The following is a 25,819-nucleotide window of genomic DNA, read 5'->3' as shown; positions in this document are numbered from 1 at the left end:
ACATAGGCCTAGTTGTGCACAATGATATTCTGTAACTAACAAGAAGCAAATAATCAGAAAAGGTAGGTAACATACTTTTGTTTAGTTAATAAAAAACATAGTTGTTCAATACACAATAAGATGTTCAATTATTTTGCATGATGAGTAAAAAGTACAAATATTTTTTTATTTTTTTTAAACAAATTATGTTTTCTTAAAATATTCTCAGCAAATGCATGTACAAATTCAAATCACATATGTCGTGTTTATAAGGACAGAAAGTGTAAATACCATTAATATCATTTAAACCCCACAAGAAAACGAGATTACAGTCTACATGAAACAGTTCAAACAAAAGTGAAAATTCTGTCATCCTTTACTCCGCCCTCGTGTTTTGTGGAACACAAAAGGTAAAACTTTGAAAAATCTATGCAAAAATACATTTTTCATAAATTTCTACTTCTGTGCTCTGATAAAAAAAAAAAAAAAAAAAAAAAACACCCACACACACACACACACACACACACCATACAGCTTTAGACATGAGGGTGAGGAAATGATGACCGACTTGTCATTTTTGAGTTAATTATGCTTTTAACATCATTAAACAGCTCGAGCCATAAAACTGGCACACTTATTTTATGTCCAGCGGTTTTTGTTTTTTTACAGACTATGAGGCCTGAGAGAATTTTCAGAAATACATCAAGATACTTCCCACAGGTTCAACATGAGAGAAGAGACCTCATAACCAAACTTTCACTTCTTCAGTCAACCACCTCTAAAGTGCGGTATTCTCTTGAAGAACTGAAACTTTACAGAAATGACAGAGTAAAACACTCAACTATTGTGTTTTTCTCAATACTGTATAGCATTTGACAAAACATAATCTGATCAATGTGCCTGGGACATATACAAAAGAATAGTAAAACATGTTATTCCCTTAAACTAGTGTACAAAGCAAATATTAAATCAACCAAGTAATTTCCCTTTGTAGTCGAAGAATGTCAAGAATCTTCAAGATCCTGAAAATGTCCAACGCAGGCATCAGGTCCTTTAACTTGAAATTCATTCAGGTTTTCTTTGTCATCACCTCAACATTTGTTCTGTCAGATATTTTCCGTTGGGCATTTAAACAGCAGATTGCTACATTGCTAAATGATCTAAAAAGTTTATTTCATGATGCAATCAGCAGTTGATGAAAACTGGGTCTAAGAGAGAAGTGAATGCACTAATGCTCTATAAAATAAATATAATGAAGCCATGAAGAGACTATCCCCTGAACAGAGGCCTAGAGACTTCCAGTGTAAAAAATAAAACCTTGCCCAATGTGGACAGTGGGGCTCGGGGCAGATGCAACAAACCCAGGGATTCATAACCTAAGCAAGGATATTGGACTGAGAGAGTTTCTTCATAGGTATAGAGTTGTCTTTGCCATTCTGTGCTATGTCTCCATTTTGTGGACTAAGCTTGGCATCCTTCAGGTTATAACGGCCCATCTTGGCTGTTTTGTAGTAGATGGAGTAGATGAAGATGAAGATGACAGAGATGAACGCCACTGTGATGGCAACAAGTCCTGCTATTAAGGGCAGGTAATCCTCTGTGTCAAGAGAAATAAAGCACATCAAAAAATCAGTCACAATCCAAGCAAACGAATAACACAGTTAAGAAGTGCTAAATAGGGACCTGAAGAAAACTGTATTTGCCATATAAGAAGCAAACAAGCAAAATGAAAAGGCGGATCATAAGTGAAGTACCAGATATAACACCTAAGCACACAAAATTATGTATAACATTTAAACCATGTGTGTTTATCACCCTAAAACTACAAGTGAAGCTGTATGAAGGATCTAAACTGACTTTTTCAAAGCAGCCTATGAGTCTGTGTGGCTTAAAAAACTGTAAACACACACCTGTGCTGTACTTCATTTATATTGTAGGGCTATCTTGATCTCTGCATTTTTACTCATTTCCTAATATTCATTTTATATCAGTATTCGTCTACTTTTTCATATTACTTTTCATTGTATATTACTGTTTAATCGTATGTTGTCTTCGTGAGTTAGAGAAAAGGGAATACATCACGTCGATGTCGTAAACTGTACATTTCCATTGCCTTTGCTTTGGTAAATAACATTTGTTGAATCAAATTACTTAAATTCACATTATTTAAAATGTTTTTTTTTTTACAATTTTGTTTTTTTATTTTGTTCATCATGATTTGCTACTATCATTGCATATTTGAACTAGTGTGAGGTGAACATCATAAACATTATTTTTAAAAAGTGTTTGGCCTGATCAAAATTCTACAGGTCCCAACATTCCCATATTTTGATAGGGCAAGAAAGCAGAAGCAGCTGTTGGAAATGTACACTAAAAAATACGCAAACATGCATAGTTACCTTTTAATACCACCTTTACACGACTGGTGGTGGTGCCAACAGAATTGTTTGCAATGCAGTGCAGATCTTTAGGAGTTAATTCGTTAATAGTAAGAGTTTCACTATAAACTATTTCAGTTGTGAGATTCCAGCTGATTGTTGGTTTTGGGTTTCCCTCGGCTTCACAAACTATCACCATTTCATAGCCTCGAAACACAGGCACTTTGGAAAGCAGTTTGGTCTTATTGATGATAGGTTCAACTGCAGGAAGGAGCAAAAAACAGGTTTCACATGTTAATAATTAAGACCAATATAATACCTGCTAAATAAAGTTTAATGTTTGAAAACATGAGAAGTGGACAAATTATTATACTTACAATATACAGTAATGTTCAGAGATTCTGATGTGACTTTAGGAGGAGGTTGAGGTCCTTCTTCTCCCAGTTCCAGCTCTGCTTCACACCAGTACTGAGCTCCATTATCCATTTTTTTTGGATGGATCTGGAATTTATATGTTTTTCTGTATGAAGTATTGAATGAGTCAGTGAAGATGGTTTCATTCACTAGATGCTGTCTTCTGTACAATCTCACGACAACATTCTTAGCCACAGCGTGAACGTCACACTGGAGTTCATACTCCTTGCCCACTTCCATTGGTCCGTCGTGATTCCCAGTGCTGATGGAAATATCTGGAAGACACATTAAGCAATAATAACAGAGTAACTAAATGCACAAAATTGCATCCCACTTACTTAAAAAAAGTGCAAAAATATATATTTTTTCATTTATTGAAAAAAAAAAACAAAAAAAAAAACATTAGAAATGTGTTTTTAAAAACTTGTCCCTGCTTTAGCTGAGTGCGGTTTAGACACAAGGCTACTTTGTATGTAGTTTGTATGTTGCAACTATTGCTCTTTGACCATCAATGACCATTAGCCCTGCTTCAAAGCACAGTCACCATCTTAACATGTAGGCTATTTTCGGACACACTGGCCTTTGCTTCCATTCTGTGAAATGGTTAACTTCTTTTTTTGTATTGTGAGCAGTGTGGTATTTCCAGTGTGATGTTCTGGACTTCATGGAGATGTTTTCTATATATCCCTGCGATGGTCTCGGTTTACTCTGGGTAGCCTGGCTAAGCTAGTGTTTAGCTGTACAGACCCAAACTCTTTTAAACTAGCCAGACATAGGAAACCACCTAAGAACAGTAAACCAGCTTAGGTTTAAGATTTTTTTTAATTTATTTATTTATTTATTTATTTATTTTTTGCAGGAATCCAAACTCCATGTATGCAAGTAGTTGTTGCTGAAGCAAGACTATCATCATCAGTTGGGTGATACTTTTGCAAGTCAAAACTAACATGGGAAATGAAGTTAACATTTGATAGTAGGCTAAAGAAACCACCCTAAAACAAAAACTGTGATGTTTCCCGGTGAATAGATTCAGGAGCCCTTTTCTACCTTACTGAAAGACTAACTTAACTTTGCTAACGGACTACCGTTATGGCTGGCTGTGGTTACTTCCAATGATAACAGAAACACTGTATTTATCTTGTTTGACAACGTTCTGTCGCTATTTAAACAGTGCTACACAAAAGTCTTTTCAGAAGCGACTATTTAATCACCCTTGACGTATTTAAGACAGCTTTATCAAGTTTAACACCGAAAACTGTTCTGAATGTTTATTTATTTTCCCCTTCAGGATTGGATAGATGCAAGATTCGTTATACAAATGTCCTACCATCCAACGCATACCACCGCGACAGCAGATCCAAAATTAGACACGTGAAGAGTATCCGATCGCTCCGCGTCGTCATATTAGCTGTGTTTGTGCTTTATCGACACTGTTTTTAACCAGCTAACAGTGTTTAATTGTTCAGGCGATAACACAACACACGGACTCGGACCCCTCATTTATCTCAGGAAACCACTGCCCAGTCTGCCCTCGCACAGCTCTGCCTGCTTTAGTTAATGTTAACCCTCCCCCACACATCTCTATAAAGTGCACGTATTCCAACTTTATTCATTTGCACGGGTTTTTTTGGAAAAGAGAGCGCTTTTAATCAATTAGAACAGGCAATGTAATGTTTTGAACATTAAAGACCACAGTTGAAAAGCCACAACTCTTTACTTGTACCCCATTTCCCTGGATTGTCATCATATCCTCGCGCTCAGACGAGGGTGGGTCTGTATAAAAACACAGTTTTGTATGCTGTTTGATATCTCTTATGTTATGTGTCACAGTCTGAGTCACCAGTGGGATCAGCCCTATGTTCCCACGGCCCTGTTCCCACATTTCTAAGATTTTTTTTTACGATTTGTCTAAACCCCAGTTACGGGTAGGTTTAGGGGTGGGGTCAGGGGTAGGTCATTTGTGGGAACATAGGGCTGTGGGAACATAGACATGCTCCCTAGTAAGTGATGATGGACCTCCTCGGGCATTGGTCATGATTCATGAGTAATCCACAGCATGATGGACATTCGCTGTCTGAATAAGCACATTTTGTATGCAGAAAGGAGAAGCATGACATGGTAGGTGAGATATACTCATACATGTGAGCAGCGGCGGTTTCTTCATTAGGGCGATCGGGCGACGCACCACCTAAGTGTGAAAGGGACTTTCTATCACTATCTCATTCAACCACAGAGTTACGCTAGCAGTCACTCACTGTTGTTCTGCCTCTGGATATAGTCCAATCAGCGCCGAGTCACGTTCTGTGGAGTCCCGCCTCTTTTTGGGCGATTTCACTCTGGCTGAGAATCGCCCAGAGTCTTCCCATAGACTTACATTCAAAGATTTTTTTTTTCGAACTGCAGGCACTGCAATGCATTCTCTATGGGTTCCGGGAGGGCTCGCACTAACGTGCTTTCGTCATCATACGTAACCTTAAACTTGTGCAGCGATTGGTGGAAACAAATGTACCTCTATTAGTATTTAGCCATAAGCTGAAGTGACATCCAATAATTTCCTCAGTGCATAACTTACATTTCACGGACATATTCTCCATCTGTAAATGTTAGAAAGTCCAGTTTGCCGTCATGAGTGGGCGAGCTTTCTGCAAGCTATACTTCCGTGAACGAGCGCCCCCGCGTGCATGCGCGCCGAACAGACGGAGCGCAATAGAATAGTCTGAGCGCAATTATTCTGACTAATATACATTAGCACTAAATTATAAATATATTTAGCTAAAACATTTGTTGTTGAATATTTGTTGTTGTTGTTGGTGAACATAAATGTGCTAGATAATTTCAAACCTACCTGTGTATTTTTATGATATTAGCTTTTTTTTTTTTGGTTTAGAAAATTTAACTACTTCTTTAAAAAACATTATTTTGTTTTTAGATTGTAATGTTGCAATGTTAGAATGTAATGTGATTCATTTGACCCCTTTTTTGGATAGACTGCAGATAGACAGCAAGGTTGCACTATGTTTGTTTTTATAACCTTCAATATAAACATTGTTTGTAGGACAATATCGATCAGGATATTAAATATTAAAAAAAAAATACAGGTTTTTTTTATTCAAATAGAAAAATAATAATTAAATACTCAGATTATACCATTTATGCCATTTAGCCCAAAAATTCAGATTTATTTGGCAATTGGCTATTTCCCAACCCTACCGGCTGAAGTTTTAGCTAAACTTTAGGCTTATGATAGCTACATTATTATCACTGTTAAATTGTTATTTAACAATAAGCCTACATTCAGTCCTGAATTAAAAATTCAGTTTGTTGTGCCCCCCCAAAAAATTTTAGCACCAGCCGCCACTGCATGTGAGTAACCAGTGCATCACAAGATAATCAGACTGGCCCCATTAAACTAAATTATGTTCTAAGCATTTTGCTAATTTTCATATTAAGTTACAAAAACGTTATTTCTGAATGTTCTGGGACAATTTAGAATGTTGTTTGAACATTCTGAAAAAACTAGAATGTTACAGTAGAAACCATGAACGATGTATGATGTTTATGTGCTAACGTTTCGAGAACATTATTGAAGACCAGATACTTTAAACGAACATTCTTTCACTGTTACTGTAAGAATGTTTGTTCAAAACTTTGAGAGAACCTTGCCAGAATGTTCTGAGAACGTTCGCTGTTATCTGGTGCAGTGGTCACAAGCGCTGCATCTTTGTGACTGAAGTGTGGCAGTTAAGAGAAGATCTGTCGCACCAGCAGACAACACTCCACGGGTCGAGCTGAATGGGGTAATCAGCTGTGTTCTTGACACACATTGAAGAAAAGTGTGTGGTTTACAAATAATGAAGCTATAGAATCAAACAAGTGCACAAGGACACTTGCAGCTGTAAAGAGGGCATTTCTATGACGATGTCAACTAAAAACACGCATTTGCATTTGAACAGATGTCAATACAAAGTCCAAGACCACTGCTTTATCAGCCAGCAAAACATAAATCAAAAATATGTGTACTCCTCTTGAGGCTTACAAACTGACAGCCAGTTTTGTGCTTTGACCAATGCCATACACACACACACCCCTGAAAAATGATTCTGGCTTGATTCCGATTACATCAGCCTGTTTAGAGGCTCATCTATATTTATCATCTTGGCAAGAAACAGAAATGCTTCACTGGTACAGTACTAGTAAGTTAATAGCAAACCGACAAGTCACTTATTCCCCTGCGTTTCTCAATAGAAATGACTATGGCCATTTTTGCTAAGATAATAAGCTAATAGAGCTACTGCGGTGACAGGATTTTTACACTTAGCATGGTTTTCAAATAAAAAAATAGTCAGTGAAAAAAGAAAGTTTTATTTTTAAACTTTTCTTTAAAAAGGTTTTCTAAAAAAAAAAAGTTATTTACATGATGTTATGTGTAAATTGTGTTTAATAGGTGTTAAATGTGAATGATGTGAATTCCATAGAAGAAAATTTTATTCCACACAAAGAAATGAGATTCTATTTTCAGGGAGGCCTGAGATCATTTACATCAATTGGTCACAAAGAAATCAGGTTAGGCACAAGAGATCTCATCTTTAAGTCATCAGCATCTGTTTAAATATGCCCACAACATTACAACATCTAGACTACAGTAACAACTTCAGTGTCTTATATAATAATGTAATAAATATTAGAATGTTCAATGTAGCTGAAACTCCTTGGACAACAGTGTGAGGCTGTGATTGGCAGTTCGATCTAAGGGTGAAGTGAGCAGAACACCGATCCTTGTGACCGTCTGCTCGGACTAATCTGACAGCAGATTGAGTTCCTTCATAGGGACTGTGCTAAGAGTCCATTATGTGCTCTGGGCTTCCTCAAATTATAATGGCCCGTCCTGTTTTTTTTGTAGTTGGTGTAGTAGATGTAGATGAAGATCATTGCGATGAGCAGCACTACAGCAGCAATAATGCATACTATTATGGGCACGTAATTCTCTGTGTCAAAAGAAACAAATATATGAGTAAATCAGCAATGTAGGGAATTATATCCAATCAAGCAAAACTGGCGATAGATATCAAGCCTGCATAATGCCTCCAATATATCGAAAGTCAGCAGCTAATCTAAATAAAAATCCATGCAGATCAACTATGGTGACACGATCCACAAGCCATTTCGCTTAAATAGTGTTCCTATAACACATCCTCTGACATTCTGACTGCAAGCAGAGCGTTACAAGAACAACAAACCAAACAGCTTCTTACAAAAGAGTGAATACTTTGTGAAAGGCCAAAACACTAACCACAAAAGAAGCCATGCTAAAATCTGAAAGCTGTGCCGAAATTGTTTTAAGAAGGATGAATGAAATTTGCATTAATCAAAGGCAAAATACTAAAAGAGGAACTTCAAATGACTTTGCATAAAATCTATCCTGACAACATCATTTAGACTACTAAATTGTTTTTTCTCAATCATTTGCATATTTAATACAACTAAAATAAATATTATGTTTAATATCAGACAAACAAATACAATTTTTTTTTTTTTTTTTTAAAACAACCACAGTTCCTTTCTGTAGTGCATTACTAAAACTGAAATTGCCAATTAAACTAAGAAAATTATACAAAAATACAGTTACCTTGTATGGACACTTTTACACGTCTGGTGGTGTTGCCAACTGAATTGCTCGCAATGCAGAGCAGATCCTCAGGTGTTGAATCTGTTATAGTAAGAGTTTCACTATAAACTATATCAGTTGTGCTGAGACTCCAGCTGATTGTTGGTTTTGGGTTTCCCTCGGCTTCACAAACTATCACCACTGGATATCCTCGAAACACAGGCACTATGGAGGGCAGTTTGGTCTCATTGATGATCGGTTTAACTGCAGGAGGGAGTGAAAGAAAAACAGTTTAAGAGGTGTTTCTCCTACATACACGATAATTGTCTTGTGTTCAAGTCCCTGTGAACCGGAAGTCGCAACCAACTTTTCTCCAAAAGTTGTGATATATTTCCAAGTGAAACAGAATATTGAATACAGGGTGGGGTTTTACTTTAGCGCACCTCCTCTCCATCCCTCGCTCATAGAAAACTGATGGTTGAAGGAGAGTGGTTAAAGGATATTCAAGCCAAGCCGTCAAACTGACGTCATCAGAGAAGGAACGCCATTCCAGAGCGGAAGCAAAGGTTCAGAATTTTATTAAAGATTACAACGACAAACACTTTTTTTCTGTGTACTAATTTGCACAGATTAATTGTTCACCACAAGACTAGTAATGTGCGCTTCAACAAAACTACTCAAATCTAGAAATTTGACGAGAAAAAGTTACATACAGCATCCGATCCCTATCATCACACAACTTGACACTGTGTCACATGCTACAACCATTAAAAGTCTGCTTGATTTGGACTTTACAACAAATATTCTTAAAAGATTAATAATAGAAGCTGATGGATCTTACTTACAATATACAGTAATGTTGAGATGTTCTGATGTGTTTGTTGGAGGAGGTCGAGGTCCTTCTTCTCCCAGTCCCAGCTTTGCTTCACACCAGTACTGAGCTCCATCATCAGCTCTGTCTGGACGGATCAGGAGTTTAGATGTTTTATTGACTGGAGTCTTGATGGTGTCAGTGAAGATGGTTTGATCCACCAGAGTCTGTCCGTTGTACCAGTTGACAGTGAGATTCTGAACAGGAGCCACATTGAGAACGTCACACTGGAGCTCATACTGGTTTCCCTCCATCATTGGTCCGGTGTGATTCACAGTGCTGATGGACACACTGTCTGGAGTCTCTGTGGAAGAAGATTTACACACTGAGATCTGCAGTCATCAATGTACATTAGATATTTCTGAGAAAGAAAATATAACAATCAATAGCAGAGAAACTCACTGTAAATAGTCACTGGGAGAGTCACCGTACACTGTGTCTTATTATTATAGTTCATGAAGCACTTTGGCTCTATGCCCCATTCTCTCAGTTCTGGCACTCTCCATGTGGTCAGACTGTCTCTGGTCATGGGCACTGCTCCCTCACTGGCTTCCCATCCCATCCCTCTATGCGGGACAGAAGTGCTGCAGTCGACTGAGACAGAACCGCCGTACTTCACAACAGCTCTCTGTGGGTTGAGCTGAACAGGACATTCATCATCAGCATGTGTACCTGTTAAACACATTGAAGAATTTAGAATAATGGCATACAGGTATTATTTACTTGATAGACTAACAATGACAGCAAATATCACATGTTAAGAAAAAGGACTGGTCTAGATTCTTGATCAGGATCTGGTCTTGTGGAAGACCATAAGTCTAACAATGACTGTTTAAAACAAAGAGGCTCATCAATTCTCATCATACTGGCATCAAACTAATGAACATCACTGACATGCACAGCAGGGTCATTCCACAAAAGCCTGTTCCTCATTAACATATTTGTAAGCCATTTACAATGACAAGCAGGCAGCCGGGCACCAGTTTTTACTACGCTATAAGACATTTGACTTAAAATAGTCGAAGAAAGCATTTTTTTATTTTATCTGATTATTATTTCGACATTTATATTTTGTCCCGTCTAAAAACCTGTTTCAAACTTCTCTTTAAGTAATTAAGCACGATTTGTTGCAGGAAATAAACATTTTATTTATATTTTAGAAGAGTTGCACTCCGAGATTAATCATTTATTTAGTAAATAAATAGATAAATCTTGTTTGTTTGTTTGTTTTTTTGGCACAAACAAAGCACTCGTGTCACCTCATAAAATTGAGGTTAAAGCACTGGAGTCGCATGGATTACTGTAATGATGTCTTTCCTATCTTTCTGGGGCTTGAAAGTGGTAGTTCTTTAGGCTGTCAATGGAGGAACAGAAATCTCTCTGATTTCATCAAAAAGATCTTCATCTGTGTTCTGAAGATGAACAAAAGTCTTACAGGTTTGGAATGACACGAGGGTGAGTAATTAATGACAGAATGTTCATTTTTGGGTGAACTATTGCTTTAAGTGTCAAACCCATTACCCTCACAACTCACCCTTTATTAATATGATATACAGTTCCATAAATTTAAAAATAAAAGTCCTTTTCCCCACTTACAGATCACTATATGGTTACTCTGTCTTTATCAGTCCTTAAGAAACTTCAAATTTCTCCTAATATTTGCAAGTTTAATAATGACTTGTTAAAGAATTATAGATTTTACCAACAAGTGTTGGCTCTTATTGAGGAGATTGATAAGTTAGATATGTCTAACTTAAATAAACGGGAATGGTTCAAATTTAAGGTTAAACAAATAGCAACTGATACAGGTACATTTTTATCAGTGAGGAGAAAACAGAAACAAAGGGAATTGATTGATAAATAAACTCTTTGGTAGTTAATATACAAGAATCACCAGAAAATTCAGCAAAATTACAGTCACTGCAATCTCAACTATGAGTTGTATTCAGAAAAAGCAAATGGAGCTTATATTCAATCGAGAGCGTGATGGATTGAGGAGGGAGAAAGAAAAAAAACAAAGACAAACAAAGAAATAGATTAGCAATTTTAAGATTAATGAAATTATAACAGATGATCAAAAAATGATTCAAAATGAAATTTTGCTTTTCTATTCTACCCTTTATAAATCCAATTATAATAAAGCAGATTGTGATTCTTTATTTGGGAATATAAGAAATCAAATACATCAACTGAAAGAGGAAGACAAAGTCTTAATTAATGATGAGTTGACCTTAGAGGAAATGGATATAGCTTTTTAAAACAAACGAGTAATTGTAAATCACCAGGTATTGATGGTTTATATACTGAATTTTTAAAACATTTTTGGAAAGATATTCGGAAATTATTATATAATGCATTTTTAGAATGCATTCAGGAAGGAAGTTTATCGCAAACAGGTTTAATAACCTTGCTACCTAAACCGAAAAAAACAGTTGTTATTATTAGATAATTGGAGACCAATAACTCTGTTATGTACAGATTATAAATGACTTGCCCTGGTGGTGTATGCTAATCGTCTTAAATTGGTACTTGGGAAACTTGTAGAGGAATATCAATCAGCATTCATCAAGGGAAGATATATTCAAAACCATATTAGACTAATCTTGGATATGATCAAATATCAATCACTGATACAATCAGAAAGCCTAATTTTGTTTTTAGATTTTTTTTAAAGCATTCGACACTGTGGAGCATGAATTTATATTTACGACGCTTAGAATGTTTGGGTTTGGGGAAGGGTTTTGCAAGGTTATTAAAATGTATAGTTATATATCCCTTAATCCAGGCATGACTCCTAGAATTGACATTTTGCGTTACTGTTTATACTATCCACTCAAATGTTAGCTTATTTAGTTGTCAACCATTCTCATTTAAAAGGAATAACATATTTCTGATTATGAATATCGAATTAGTCAATTTGCTGATGATACAGTAATATTTTTAAAAGAAAAATCTACTGTATAGTTAAAAAAGCTCTGAATATTATTTCAGTTTTTTCTGGAGCATCAGGCTTATGCCTAAATTTAAAAACATGTGAACTTTTTCCTCTGTTTTCATGTAATGAAGAAAATATAGAATCCATTCCTGTTCAATATGAAGTGAAATATTTAGGTTTAAAAATGTTTAAAGAAATTCATATGAGAGAATTAGTAAATATAGAAGAGAGAATTGATATGAAAGAATCCCTTAATCATTGGTTTATGAGAGATCTGTCTATTAGGCCTATGGGCAGAATAATCTTGACCAAAGCAGAAGGCATATCTAAACTTATTTACCCATGTTACTCTCTTTATGTTTCTCCTCAACTGATAAAAAAGGTAAAAAAAACTCTATTTTGTTACATTTTTTATGGGAAAACATAAAAATCTCAGATGATTAAAGAATATAAAAATGGAGGTCTGAAAGCCTCTGAATTTGAATCAATGGTTGAACTGAATTGGATTAAAATGTAGCCTATTTAGCACAGTCTAACTCAATGTGGTTTCATATACTAAATTCGAGCAAGTTGGAGGATTCGATTTTTTTGCTGAAATGTGATTTTGAGGTTTCCAAATTGCCAATTAAGCTTTCAAAATTCCACAAACAGATTTGTACTACTGGAAAATGATATTCACCCAAAATGATTCACCGCATTGTTCCACGTTGTGGAATAACAGTACCATTACAATAAACAGAAAGACAGTATTCAAAAAAGAGTGGTATGAAAAAAATGTTTTACATGTTGTTGATCTTTTAGATAAAACAGGTCAAATCATTCAGCATAATGCATTCATGGAGAAATTTTAGATCCTTTAGAGAATTTAATACATTGTGCAAAGCCATTCCTCTTGCTTTAAAACAACTAATACAAAACACTCTTACATATTCAAAGTTATCTGTTAACTGCCCGAGTTAAAGATTGGAGAAGTAGGCCTATATTGGAGACAAAAAAAAATTATCACAAAGTAATAGGGAATGTATTCAAATGTTAAGTAATTTTCAGAAAAATAATTGCCTTAAATGGCCAATATTCTACCTAAAATAAAGGATATTTAGTTTTGGATTATTAATAATGTGTATCCCGCTGCTGAAGTTTCTGCCTACTCACTGAAATAACCATATTTGGCTCGAGAGCATCGGTTCCTGAGCAGACTGGAATACCTAGGCGTTTACACCATTGCAATTTCATTTTAAAACGCATAACCTTCGCTATGGTTGCGCCTGCGCCTGCCGTCCACACACATTTTTTCCGAAGTTTTCGACCCTCGAAAACTGAGACTGACTTCTTCAGTCAAGTCCGAAGCAAGACAGTCACACACACAAGTGACGCAACCCATAGCAACGCGTTATGGCAACGACACCACAGACTGACAGAAACGCAAAAATAAACGTGAATTTAGGCTACTTTAGATTCGTACACATTGTCATGTTAATTAGAATCAAATGCATTTTGTTTTATTGACCACAACATTATCATTGATGTTTGTTAGAGAAGGGTATTTGTTTCTACTTCTAGGCTACTACTAGCCAAGTAGCCTATACTTATAAGTTCACTTGTAGTAGTCTATACAGATGAGTTACAAATGAGAAACCTAGTTGTGTACTTAGTTTACTACTCTTACACTTATAGTACACTTAAACGTACTTATATTTACTAAAAGTGGGCCAATTTAGTCCCAAACAGTATTGAAATAGTCCACTTAAGTTTACAAGTAGGCTACACATTGATATTAGTATACTTACTCCATAAAATATACTTAAAAATATACTTGAACATTACTTAAGTAGCCTATAGCCTACATCATAAAATGAACTTGAAGTAGGCCTATACTTTTTCGTAAGAGTCTGATTGGCTGTGAGATATCCTATATATAGCCCATCGTTCATCAGCTGGACAAAATTCCAACGATATAATTTATTTGTGCCGTTATCGTTATAGGCTATCGGTGGTGTGTGCTTTGCAATTCTTTAATATTGAGAACGATTTTTAAAACTGCATCTTTATCGTTATCTTTATAGTTATCGTCCATGCGGTGTAGCCTACGGGTTTTTGTGAAACATCTTGTTATATAATTCTTACAATATCATTCACAGTGTTGGCAGCTTGGGTCTACTGACAAAAAAGCCTGCATTCCTGGGAACATCAAAAAACAAAAGCGCTCTAAAGAAAACATTTTGTAAAAACGTAATTGCGCCCTCATCTGGTAGGCGACGAGCCGTAGCCAAACGCAGAATAATCCAACGACTTTTAGCCTACTCGGGGTGTAAAGACGTAAAAAGTAGGTCAGTTTTTTTAAATGCATACGATTTTTTTCTCTTTTTTTTTTACAAGTCTTTAAAGGTTCAAAGCTTAAAACGTACAATCTCTAAACACCAATCTCTGGTTTTCCCCTAACGATACGCATCTGACTGATTAAGTAGCCCACAGCACTTTCTTGGGTTGAACCGTGTCATAAACTACAAAACATTCAAACAAATAAGCGGCACATTTATTCTCGAAAACAATTACACTTACCTGCAATTAGTGAGAAGTACAGAAAACAGCATCCGATTAGCCGCATATAGAAAATCCGAAAAGATGTGGAGAGAAAAAACGCCCCTTTCTTCATTTTAAAAAAGAACAATGTTAAACTTTAGTCCTGGGCTTTAGAAATGAGATGTCCTTCCCCTGTGGTAGATCTGCGTTCTTCGGCCAGTGGGTGAGTGAAAATGAGAGTGACTGACCAGACCACGTGTTAGGTCAGCGAACAGATCTGCCCTTCCTCTGTGTAGAGATGTGAGGAAGATTACGGGAATGCCCCGTCTTATTAAGGAAGCTTCTTACAAATTCATAGCTAAGTTACTAACTTATCTATCTCTCCTTAACATTTCACTTCCACTTTGTAGGCTACTGCAGTGTAAACCCCCCCCCCCCCCCCCCCCCACACACACACACACACACACACACACACACACACACATTCACAATGACCCTTAGTGACATAATAATGGAATTTACCGAGAGTTCACACACACACATACACACACACATTCACAATGACCCTTAGTGACATAATGATTGGAATTTACCGAGAGTTCCCATGCAGTCTTTATTTTTTGGCCAGTAAAGCCTACTTGTTTCAGTATGTTGGCATCCTACAAGTTCAGAACTCTATGAAATAAGGATAATATTTGTTAATTTTATCCAGCAAATTAAAATTCCCAAATCATATTTTTGTAAAAGCTCTCTGGTAAACAAGTGAACACAAAAACACACTGACATGCATTCAGCTTATCTCATATGATGTGACAACATGTCCCACCAATACCTTAACATGTACATACAAACAAAATGACTTTCAAGAAACAAAGAAAAAAGTTCTGAAAATAAGTTCATATTAAATTTAGTGTTTTTTCCCCCCCACAAGCACCCGGAAAAGAAAGAAAGTTGTTGGGATCCTGATAAGAAGTCAGGAAGCACTAAAGAATCTGAGATTGTGCGAGAGCTTGGGGTATCGAGTTCTCAGTGAAGAACAGAGATCCCTGTCTTCTCAGTGGACTGGAGCACTTCACATTTTGGTAAATGCACTGTATCTTTTATCTTTTTTTTTCATTAACAGGTTTATGATAATAATGTCAATATGACATTTTTCTTAAGATTAAAGTGTGTTGGTGAAAAAAAAAAACCTCATACTAATGAGACTTCTGTTCTGAAGAGACTTGCAGCATGACATTGTTTATTTCTTTAAAGTCAGGGAGAGGAGGGCTTCATAGTCTGTGGGGGAGAGAATGGAATGTGTTGAAACTGCAGGATAGACAGCAGATACCAAGAGAGAATTCCTCTCAGTTTATAAGCAATATAGCAAGAGAGGTGAAATTCTGAATAAAGGCAACTATATATTCAGTGGTGTGACTTATATTTAGATACAATATTACAGTTATTTAGTCTATTTCTACTCTGTCAATGTAAATAGTTCTAAAACAGAATAAACATTTCATCTCCTAAGCTGCTTCCCAATTCAGACGCTACAAAGCCTGTATTCGAAGGCCGGTTGCATCACATCGGTGTGATGAAGGCTATCCCAGTTCGAAGGTTCCTTCAAATGCGTCCTTTGTTCCTCGAGCAATGAAGTATAGAACGAGAGGATCCTTCGCAGCCTTGCCTATCCCAAGATTCCTTGGACCGGTGATGAAGGGATTTGTTTTGAGAGAAATTGCCGAATTACACTTTTAAATGTAGGCTAAGTATTGAGTTTCAACTTTGTTTTCAGACAGTGGAATATAACCACGTCCTTTGAAGCCTCTGAATTGAGACACAGTTATAGTTCCCTAATGAATCAGCGTTTTGAATGAATCAGTTGAATGAATGATTCAATGACTTAGCCTAGTCATAAAGACTTTTTTAATTATAATCAATAAACGTGACAAGAATCACTTATGTGAACACATTGTTTAACGATGAAGAAAAACAAACTTTACTCATAAAGAACACCTGTGTCATCTCTTGGAGAGTCACTGAAAAATCCCCGCCATACAGAGTGAAAAAAACACAGACAAGCAGTGAAAACAGTGAGAATCCAGCACTGTTGGATCAAATCTGAGGCCTGGAAATAACTGTTGTTTCATGAGTTCACACTTACAAATAAGTCAGATAGGATAAATGCATATTTGGCGTTCTGTCCGAGGAGAGGGCTCCGGGCTAGGTATTCGGCCCGAACCCAGAGTACTCACCCCGTATTCCTGCTGTGAAAGAACAAGCCGAGAGTGAGGAGTCGGGGTAGTGGAGGGATGCTGAAACTGTCAAGGAATGTTAGGTGAGTTGACAGAGTGAATATATATATGCTTCCTCTCATCCTGATAGGGTGGACATGGTAATTGTTTGATGACGAGTTGATTGATTGATTGATTGATTGATTGATTGATTGATTGATTGATTGATTGATTGATTGATTGATTGATTATAAACGTGCTCCTCCCGAACTTTGTTAAAGCCCCACTAGGTAGGAATTCCGTTTTGGTCAAACAACGACCCCTAGAGTCGCTGTGGACTACTTGTATTTAACGTTACTGTCGTAAATACCACTCACGCAGAGCAGTCTCTTCACTCACGGCCTGATCCCCTCCCCCCTGTATACCGGTCCCTGTTCAGTCGGATGGAAGCTGTAACGAGTGGAAATAAGGTGCGTCCCCTTTAAGAGCTGCGCGCGCCCTGTTTAACTATCGGCAGTCTGTATGTGCGCCTCGAACACCCAGGGGCGCCACCAGGGGGTGGCCAGGGGTGGCCGTGGCCACCCTTGGCCGACTCCTGGCCACCCCACTGGCCACCCCGCTGACCAGTATAAATTTTAGTAGCATCAGTTATGCATTTTATCCCTAATGCACAGCCAGGCAGGCAGGCCGCTCTAGACCTTCGATCGCACACAGTAGCCAGTACTCCCCCGCCCATAGACTGTAAAAAAAAATAGCCCGCCCCTCCGTCAATGCCGCTGTTGCGCGCTCAGACAGCAACAGCTCAGCGCGTGCCCGTCGGTCAACAATTTCAAAAGAAGTTAAGAAAGAAGACGAAGAAGACTACCGCGTCAGTTTGGGTGACAAAGTCATCTGAAGTCATTCCATAGCTTAATGTGAGGGACTGAAGTCTATTTACATCATTAAAGTTTATGGAAACTCGTTTTCGCTCCTCTGTGGCGGTCAATCATTCTCCATTCAGTATTCAAACAGCGCGCGCGCCTCTTCCGGTTGGATGCACGGTAAACCTCTCCAATATGATATATTATAATGCATTATCTGTAGATAAAAGGTTGTGGATTTGCATAAAAAGACTTTATTTTGTTGGAGTTTGTTGCTGTTTTTAAACGACTCACTACCGTGTGCTTGTTAGATCACACACATCACAAGGACTATGAATCGGCATCAAACGCACAATAACTGGAATTTAAAACTGTGAAACAAATGATCAATAAACTGTTGGACAGATAGACACTAGGATTTGTGCGCTCGACATTTCTTTGCTTTGTGCCGTGAACTTTTAAATGCTTACTTGTGCAGCGCAGCGCTGCACACGCGATGCGCATACGCGCTTTGTGCGCTCTGTTTTGAAGCATTTCATATTATCATGGTTTTGCGCACTGAAAGATTATTAAAAGCCTATATTTTTTATACCTAGCCTGCTCAATACATTTAAAATAAGCATAATTTAATTGTATATTATTTCTTTGTAGTGTAGGTAGGTATATTAATATATACACTTCTGAATTCTTGACATTAATATATAAATATAATATATTTGTATCTGCCAGTATCTGCTTTTCCCCAGTAACTGTTTTGTTTGCAATAAATGTACACCTTATGCCAAATATAATTGCAAAATAAATCAGAATTGTTGTGCAACTCAAAATGTTAACTGTACTGTTATTAGTCTATGCATATTATATTATTAGTAACATTAAATATAACACAATAAACCATCATAATAGTAGGAGTAGCAGTAGGAGTTTCCTTAAGTCTTTCTGATAGTTTTCTACAGGCCGGTTTACTACAACATAGAAAAAAATTCTGAAATTATGGTTTATAGTTTTGGTGTGCCACCCCAAGATTTTAAGTGGCCCCATCTGGCCACCCCCATGAAAAATTTCTGGAGGCACCACTGCGAACACCCCGTAAGCGGGTTGTTTCTGTTTGATGCTCATTCTTGCCCTATTTTTGTCTATCAAGTAATGCTGTGGACGGTAGAACGTGTGACAGACAGTTACACGAGTTCGATTGGGGAATAAACAAAACGCATTACAAATCGTCGGACATCGAACAAGCACAGCTAGCCTCCGAAGATGTCTACTAATCCATCAACAAGAACGCCAGGTGCTTTTTAGCTCACACCAACGAGTGAAAGCTTGTCCGAGTGATATACAATATAAGCAATATACTTACATAAGTCCAACAGCATGTGAGGACGTGTTGGGGGAAGTGAGGTAGCCTATGCCGTAAATCAGTCGAATTTTGTAGTTCTTTTTGTGCTCTGGTTACTACCCGAACCCCGAAGTTTAAAGTACCATTAAAAACGATACAGACCCCGTCAGGCTATGGCAGACGTGTCATTCAACCTATTGTAAGTCGATGTACCCTCACAAGAGTCTTGGAAATATATTATGAAGGTTGAAAAGTTACCTAGTGCTGCTTTAATGAAACATCATAAATCATTAATCTATGAGCCTGAACTGAGGTAGGGAATAACTAATAGACATAAGGCTGAATATAGCCTACTACACAACTTTTAAAATCTGAAAAGGTTTTAAAACACTATGCTTCACACGCTTGCTGACTTTGTAAATAGTTACAGAGAAAAACTGGGCATCATCACACACTAAATGTAACTGGTCCTCCTCGACCCGCTCTGAGTGGGATTCCAACCCGTGTCTCTGGCGCGCTAACAAAGACCGCAACAGCAAACATGAAAACAACACGAGTTCTAAAATCCACGTGAATGATCAAACATGTTTTATATCCTGCATCTGCATGGAATCATATAATGAAGGTAAAAAATCAGAGACTCTACATACACTACACATTTTCTGTTATATCTGTCAACTTCGACTGCCCAAAATCTGCAGACTGACTGACTCTGACTTATGTCAACTAGCATCGACTAGTGAGGCAAAACAAAAGTCATGTAGTGTATTCTAGCCTTGACAAATATGTCCCTTTTAGTCATCTGAAGGCCACTGGATGAGGTCACAGCAGTGATAAAGCGCAAACAGCCACCATCAGTGTCAGTAATTGTGTTTCCCACAGCTTTCTATGCTTGTTTTTAATCAGTTTATGTAACATTTTTAAATACCTGCATTCATACACCGTAACAAAACTTGACAATAATAAAAATGAACAATAAAATTGATGATCCTTTATATTTAATGAAAATAACTATTACTTTTCTAAGCAATCACATGGTAGATTATAAAATGTGTGTGTGTGTGTGTGGTTTGGGGTGGGGTGGGGGGGATTCCTCAGAGATTTACATCATTAAGCCAGTGCAATATCTCTTCCAGGAAAAGCCCTATTTCCACAAACACACTCCAGCATACATGTCCTGTGAGTGTTCCAGCTTGCTATTCCTGCCTCCACACATAGTTTCTGTAGGATAGGATGCAAACAGGAATGTCATGTTTACAATATGCTATGAAAAGACCAGCACTTAGAGGTATAGATGTGCTGTACTAGACTTATTTAGTGCAGTATAATATATATTTTTTTTAAGATCACAAACGTTTTCCATACTACATTAATGAAGTGTATTGAGGAAACAAAGATACAATCACAATGGCTGCAAAAGATGGACCGGACACATTTTTAACAAAAGGTCTGAGGTGATAGGATGTTTCAATGTTTCCCCATGATGAATGTTAAAAAGTCCTTGAATTTGAAAAGTATATAAACAAAGTCATCAGCTTTTTTGCCTTTCCTTTATATTTTAGGGCATTCCTTTGATTTACGGGCTTTTGGACACCCTTTCCCGTTTTTTTCTTTTTCTTGGAAGCGTTGAAGAGAAGGGGTTTGCTGAGAGATCACATGACTTCTGGTATGAGCTCAAGCTCTGAAGCAATACTCAACCCCTTCCCCGCATCTTGCCAAAAATCCCCTTTCATAAATTTAGACTTCTCCTTAAATGAGGACTCAATTAATTGTCATGATGTTTCATTTTGTCTAGTTCACTCTATTAGCCCAAACATGTTTGACTTCCCACAAAGAAAGGAAAAGATTTTCAGCCGTCCAACACAAACAATGTAATGATTTACGGCCGTGCTGGAATGAGATTGTGAAAGACTGTTTGGAGAGGATCTCATGTTCATTTATTATAGTTTTACAGTACTAACAGTACTGCAGTTCTTTATTTGTTCTATGATATTTAGAGAAAACTGTGGTTAATAAATGCCATTTTTTGTAAGGGAACGTTTTTATTAAAAACAATACAGTTTCATGTTTCAGGTTAAAATCACTTTTACATTCACTGTAAAAAATAAATCAAAATAATTCATCCCCAAAGTAGTAAATAAAACAATAATTATTATGGTACATTTTAGAGCCATTCCACCGAATGGGTGACTTTTTTGTCCCCAGGACATTATACGTATAATATTGCATGAAAATTAACTCTAAAATACATTTTATTATTAAGCAAAATGTCCTGCACATTAAGCTAACTACAAATTTAAAATGTATAATTAAAAACATTAATAGAAACTACATAGAACACTAAAAAATAGTATTTTCTGCATGTCGCCACTCTCTATCTCTAAACTTTACCATGAAATATAATGATTAAAATCCTTCAGAAATCTTCATTTTTGGGGATTGTTGTGACTTTATATACAATCTATGCTTTAACATGTTTTTTTTTTATGAGAAAAAAAATATTGTATCTAATATTTACTAATACTTTCCTGTTACCCTAACACATCCCCCCCTCTGAAAAACATGGAATATTCCACAAGACACATTTTCAACATGAAGTTGCATCTTCTGGATCTACTGAAGGCAATGGGAAGACCACAATTCCTCTCATTTTAATTTCTGTATATTTGATTAAATTGTAACTGAGAAGGTCAACATATGTCATACACACACATATGGACACTCATTCCTGTTTCCTGTTCCTCATTCCTCTTGTGAAATAGTTCATTTCTGTTACCAAGTGTTCATTCCTGTTAAATTTTTTTTTTCTAAAAAAAGAAAGTTAAACCACTGTTTTTATCAGTTTTGTTTGATCCATCATTTATACAATTGTTTAATAAATTAAATTATTAAAAAATATATAAACTTGAGGCTTTGGTCTTCATTAAAATGAAAAAATGGCTTTGTGTTTTTTATTAAAATACACATTGCCTGAAAAATATCAATTATTTGAACATATAACCAACAATTTCTTTAAAATAAGCACTTTCTGGTGGGGAAAACAAAGGAATAAATTGACATGTTTTTTAAATGGCACATGAGTTTCGTTAACAGGACTGAGAAAACATGTGTCCATCTTCTGCTTAGAGACCTTGTAAAAAAAATTATAAAGTTGCCTGAGATTGACCACTACACATTTTGAATAGTTAAATATGTGTTACTACACATATAGACATTAATGTGTTGAAAAAAGATACAAAATAAAGTTTAATTTTGAAGAGTTACAACAAGCAAATGTCACCCATTCGGTGGAATGGCAGTTTTTCTACTTTGAAATTTTACATTTAATTCAATGTGTTACTGTTTCTTTGTAAATGTAAAAGTTAAAATTGTATCTGCACCATTTAGTTTTTTCTCAGTGTATATTCAAGAACTTTAATACAGATTAAACAAAAGTTATTTTGTCTTTAAAGTCTTTGCATTATTTAAATCTAAAGCAAGGTTCTGTATAGAACCCAAGGCTTTATTTTAAAGAACTCTATTTTAAAGAACCCACAAAAGTTATATAATAGGACATAGGCTATGTCTTAAACAATTGCACAATACTCTAGTGATAAAAGTATGTTTACAAGCAGTTTAATTCATACAATTTAATTAAAATTAAAAATGAATTAAAGCAAAACTAAACCCATAAAATGATCACATGAGGGTATCCCATAAAAGGTTCTATATTTGAAGTGCCTGGCAGAAACCTTTAAGGTTCAATATAGAACATTTTCTTCTAAGAGTGACGCTGATCTAAAAAGTTCACCGTTCATACTTATATTTTCATTATTATATAGCCTAGTTGACTATGTCTAAAAGGGGTTTTATTGTGTTCGGTTGCAACCCAACAGCTGGAGCAAAACTTAAGATGTTTCAGTTTCACAAAACAACTAGAGCATTTCCCATAAGGCACAAGAATACAAGAACTGTTCATAAAAACCTTGTCCTGTAAGCATATTCAGAAAAAGGGTGCCATCTAGGGGTTACAGTTAAACATTTACAAGCTTTATAGACTAGGCAAGTAATGCCTAAATCATGAACGTTTACACGTATCCCCGACAATGTCTAGTTCTTTTTCTCTAGTTTTTCTTTCTTACATCTGACGGGGAATTTCTACACTATAGTGAGTGCTAAAAAAATCTTTGTATGAGGAACTAAACTTTTTTACCATGTAGGCTACCATCATTATTTAAGCTATTATAATGCCTTTTATGTAGGCTAGTTTAGATGCTATTGTCTTACAAAGACTTTACTGTTTTACAAGGACTATAGTTTAACACAAGTTACTGTTCTTCTCGAGCTGTAGTTTTTCAGAATTAACCCTATAGATGTAAAAATGGGGAAATATTATTTAGGCTAAGTGTGTGTATTAGGTTATGTGTAACTTAAACCAAATTTAAGTTATTTTGCTTTGGATGTGGTAGGCGGCCTAACAAAACTAGAAACATATAGTTTTTAAAAATGTATATTTTGTCACATTTTATTTAAAGCTAATCCATATCGTTACATTCAGCAGGTTGTAAACTCGAATAATGACAATAAACGCCAACTTTTTGTTTGCAATTTAGCAAGCCTTTATAAAAATGAAAGCTGAGGTTGTTGCTATACAATTTTCACAACACAAGATGGCGCCGGTATAAAGCTAACACCCAAAACGTTCAGTCACTGATCCGTGGAGCAGATTCGGGTGATTTTTTTTTCCACAGCAAAAAAACTGTTTCTTTCTGTGATTTGGTACATTGGTGGTTGCTAACAGGCAGCTTGCCCAATACTAAAGTGATCCAAACGTCCAACAGTTTCATGTTTCTCCAGGATTTAGGAAACATCAGCAATGGCAACCACAAGAACCTCAGACAACCATACTGGTTGTGAAAGTGTGGTTAGGCTCATGAGGACATGATTAAGTATGTCAAACAGACTTGTCCAGTCCTTTACTGTGAGTTGTTCGTGTCTTTAATCTTTTTTGGTCTACCTCAATGGTGAGTTACCAGAGAGACACTATTCAAAAGCCTGTCATCTTTAGTAATTCATCAACAAATGTTTTCAGGTTTTACTTGTTAATGCTTTATATGCTAGTATACTGAGATTAAGTTCTGAGGTTTTAGCTGTATCCAGTTACAGAGGTAGAATCCAGGTACAAAAACAGCAATTAATTGCCTTATTATTGAGGAGGACTTTGTCACAGGATGCTAAACATGGTGAACTGTTTTTTTGTTTTGTTTTTCTTAAAACTTTAAACTCAGAGAGAAAGAGAGTGTCTTTAACATTTGTTTGTTTGTTTTGGGTGGTCTCCACAGTGCATGTGTTGCAGATGGACATACTCTCACGGAGTTGCTCCATCCTGTTCCTGAACAGAGCCTGAGTTTTACTCAGAGTTGCTATTCTGCATGGTCTTTGTATACCCTGTTTTGTTTAATCTTAATTTGAGAAGGCCCACCTCAATTCGATTTTAAGACAAATGCTCATTGATATGCCTCCCTACAACCAATTCAAAGTTATATATAAAGACTCGGTAATGAAAAGTGCTGGTTTTATCAGAAGGACTAACATGGTAGGCCAACAGACTAAAAGTTTTGCGTCTCTGGTTGTTCCCCAGTGGCCCTTCCAGCCCTGCGCTGAGGCAGAGATTAAAGCCATCGGGCTTGTTTTTCTCAGACTAAATCCCACCCTCTCTTCTTCCTGTGAGAACAGTCTGTCTCAGACAGATCTCGCGCTCTCTCCAAGGGAGAAAGTTAGGTCAAGCGAACCTGCACTTGAGAGCTGCTGTGGATTCTCCCTTGGGGAACATGCGGTACTTGTTTGTGGTGATACAGCCCTCAGATTCAGAAAGACCATGGAAACGGGCCCAGGAGAAAAGCCAGAGCAGCATCACCAAAATATCAACTTGGGGCCCTGCTACAAGAGCTTGCGTAAAGTACTCGACTTTGGAATTGGAGGAATTTGAGGCAAATGGACACCATTTGAGCCCTGAAACATGAGAGGATGCTTTGCACAGCTCAGATACCCGTGCCTTGCCTCCCAGCCTCTCATCGCCCTCCCCGCTGCCTTAATAAAACAAACAGGTCACGTGGTCAGGTCACATTCCCATGAGTTTATCTGGCGATTAGAGATCTGGCCTGTTGAAAAGCTAAGCAATTAATAAGGAGTCCCATCCTTTTAAAAATCACATCTCACTTTTAGTTCACTTTGTGGTGTAAATGGCATAGAAATCGGAATACAACTTGAACCAGATTGAAAAAAGAATTTCACTCTCTGACCTCCAGCTGTGCTGATCAGGGATCAGCAGCTTGTGATTGCGGTGGGAGACGAGTATGTAAAAAGGGAAAGGCTTTGGGTGGGGGGACTACAGACTCAAACCTTTCCCTCTCAAAGGCCCCCAAGGCGTCGTTAGGACTCCCGCGAGAGGGGCACTTCTACTGTTGGGCACGGCCATTGCAGACCGCATCTGGAAAGCATTAGTCTATTATTGCCCATGCAGGGCTGAGAGAAAAGCCTATCTCATGGGGAGAGTGTGACTCTCTCCCATCATTATTCCACTGCAGTGAAATAGTGTGAGGTTAAACATGCATGCATGAGAGGCAGCTAGTGTACGAAACAGATGAAGAGATATGAAAGCGTCTGTGTATGACTCTTTGTTCAAAGGACTGGCCTTTTCATTTCGGTACAGGAAGTAGAAAGCGGCAT

The 25,819-nt window shown here is 36.9% G+C and overlaps 1 protein-coding gene across 2 annotated transcripts; it reads right to left on the bottom strand.

The window, feature by feature from the left end:
• Positions 1 to 62: 62 nt before the first annotated feature.
• icam3 (intercellular adhesion molecule 3) lies at positions 63 to 15,125 on the bottom strand. 2 transcript variants are annotated; one of them, XM_081379838.1, is made up of 7 exons: positions 14,742 to 15,125; positions 9,650 to 9,919; positions 9,222 to 9,551; positions 8,398 to 8,640; positions 2,735 to 3,046; positions 2,379 to 2,618; positions 63 to 1,576 (listed from the first exon to the last, which is right to left on the bottom strand). In XM_081379838.1, the coding sequence occupies exons 1-7, from the start codon at positions 14,833 to 14,835 to the stop codon at positions 1,356 to 1,358; spliced, it is 1,710 nt and encodes a 569-aa protein (XP_081235964.1). In that variant the 5' UTR covers positions 14,836 to 15,125; the 3' UTR covers positions 63 to 1,355. The 2 variants fall into 2 exon arrangements, with proteins under 2 accessions (XP_081235964.1, XP_081235965.1); XM_081379839.1 differs by lacking the exon at positions 14,742 to 15,125 and adding an exon at positions 13,109 to 13,159.
• Between the last annotated feature and the right edge of the window lie 10,694 nt (positions 15,126 to 25,819).

Source organism: Scardinius erythrophthalmus (genome assembly GCF_964197995.2).
Source record: "Scardinius erythrophthalmus genome assembly, chromosome: 1".
Lineage (NCBI taxonomy): Eukaryota > Metazoa > Chordata > Actinopteri > Cypriniformes > Leuciscidae > Scardinius > Scardinius erythrophthalmus.
Note: the sequence above shows the minus strand (reverse complement) of the source record. Positions and strands in the feature narration are given on the sequence as shown.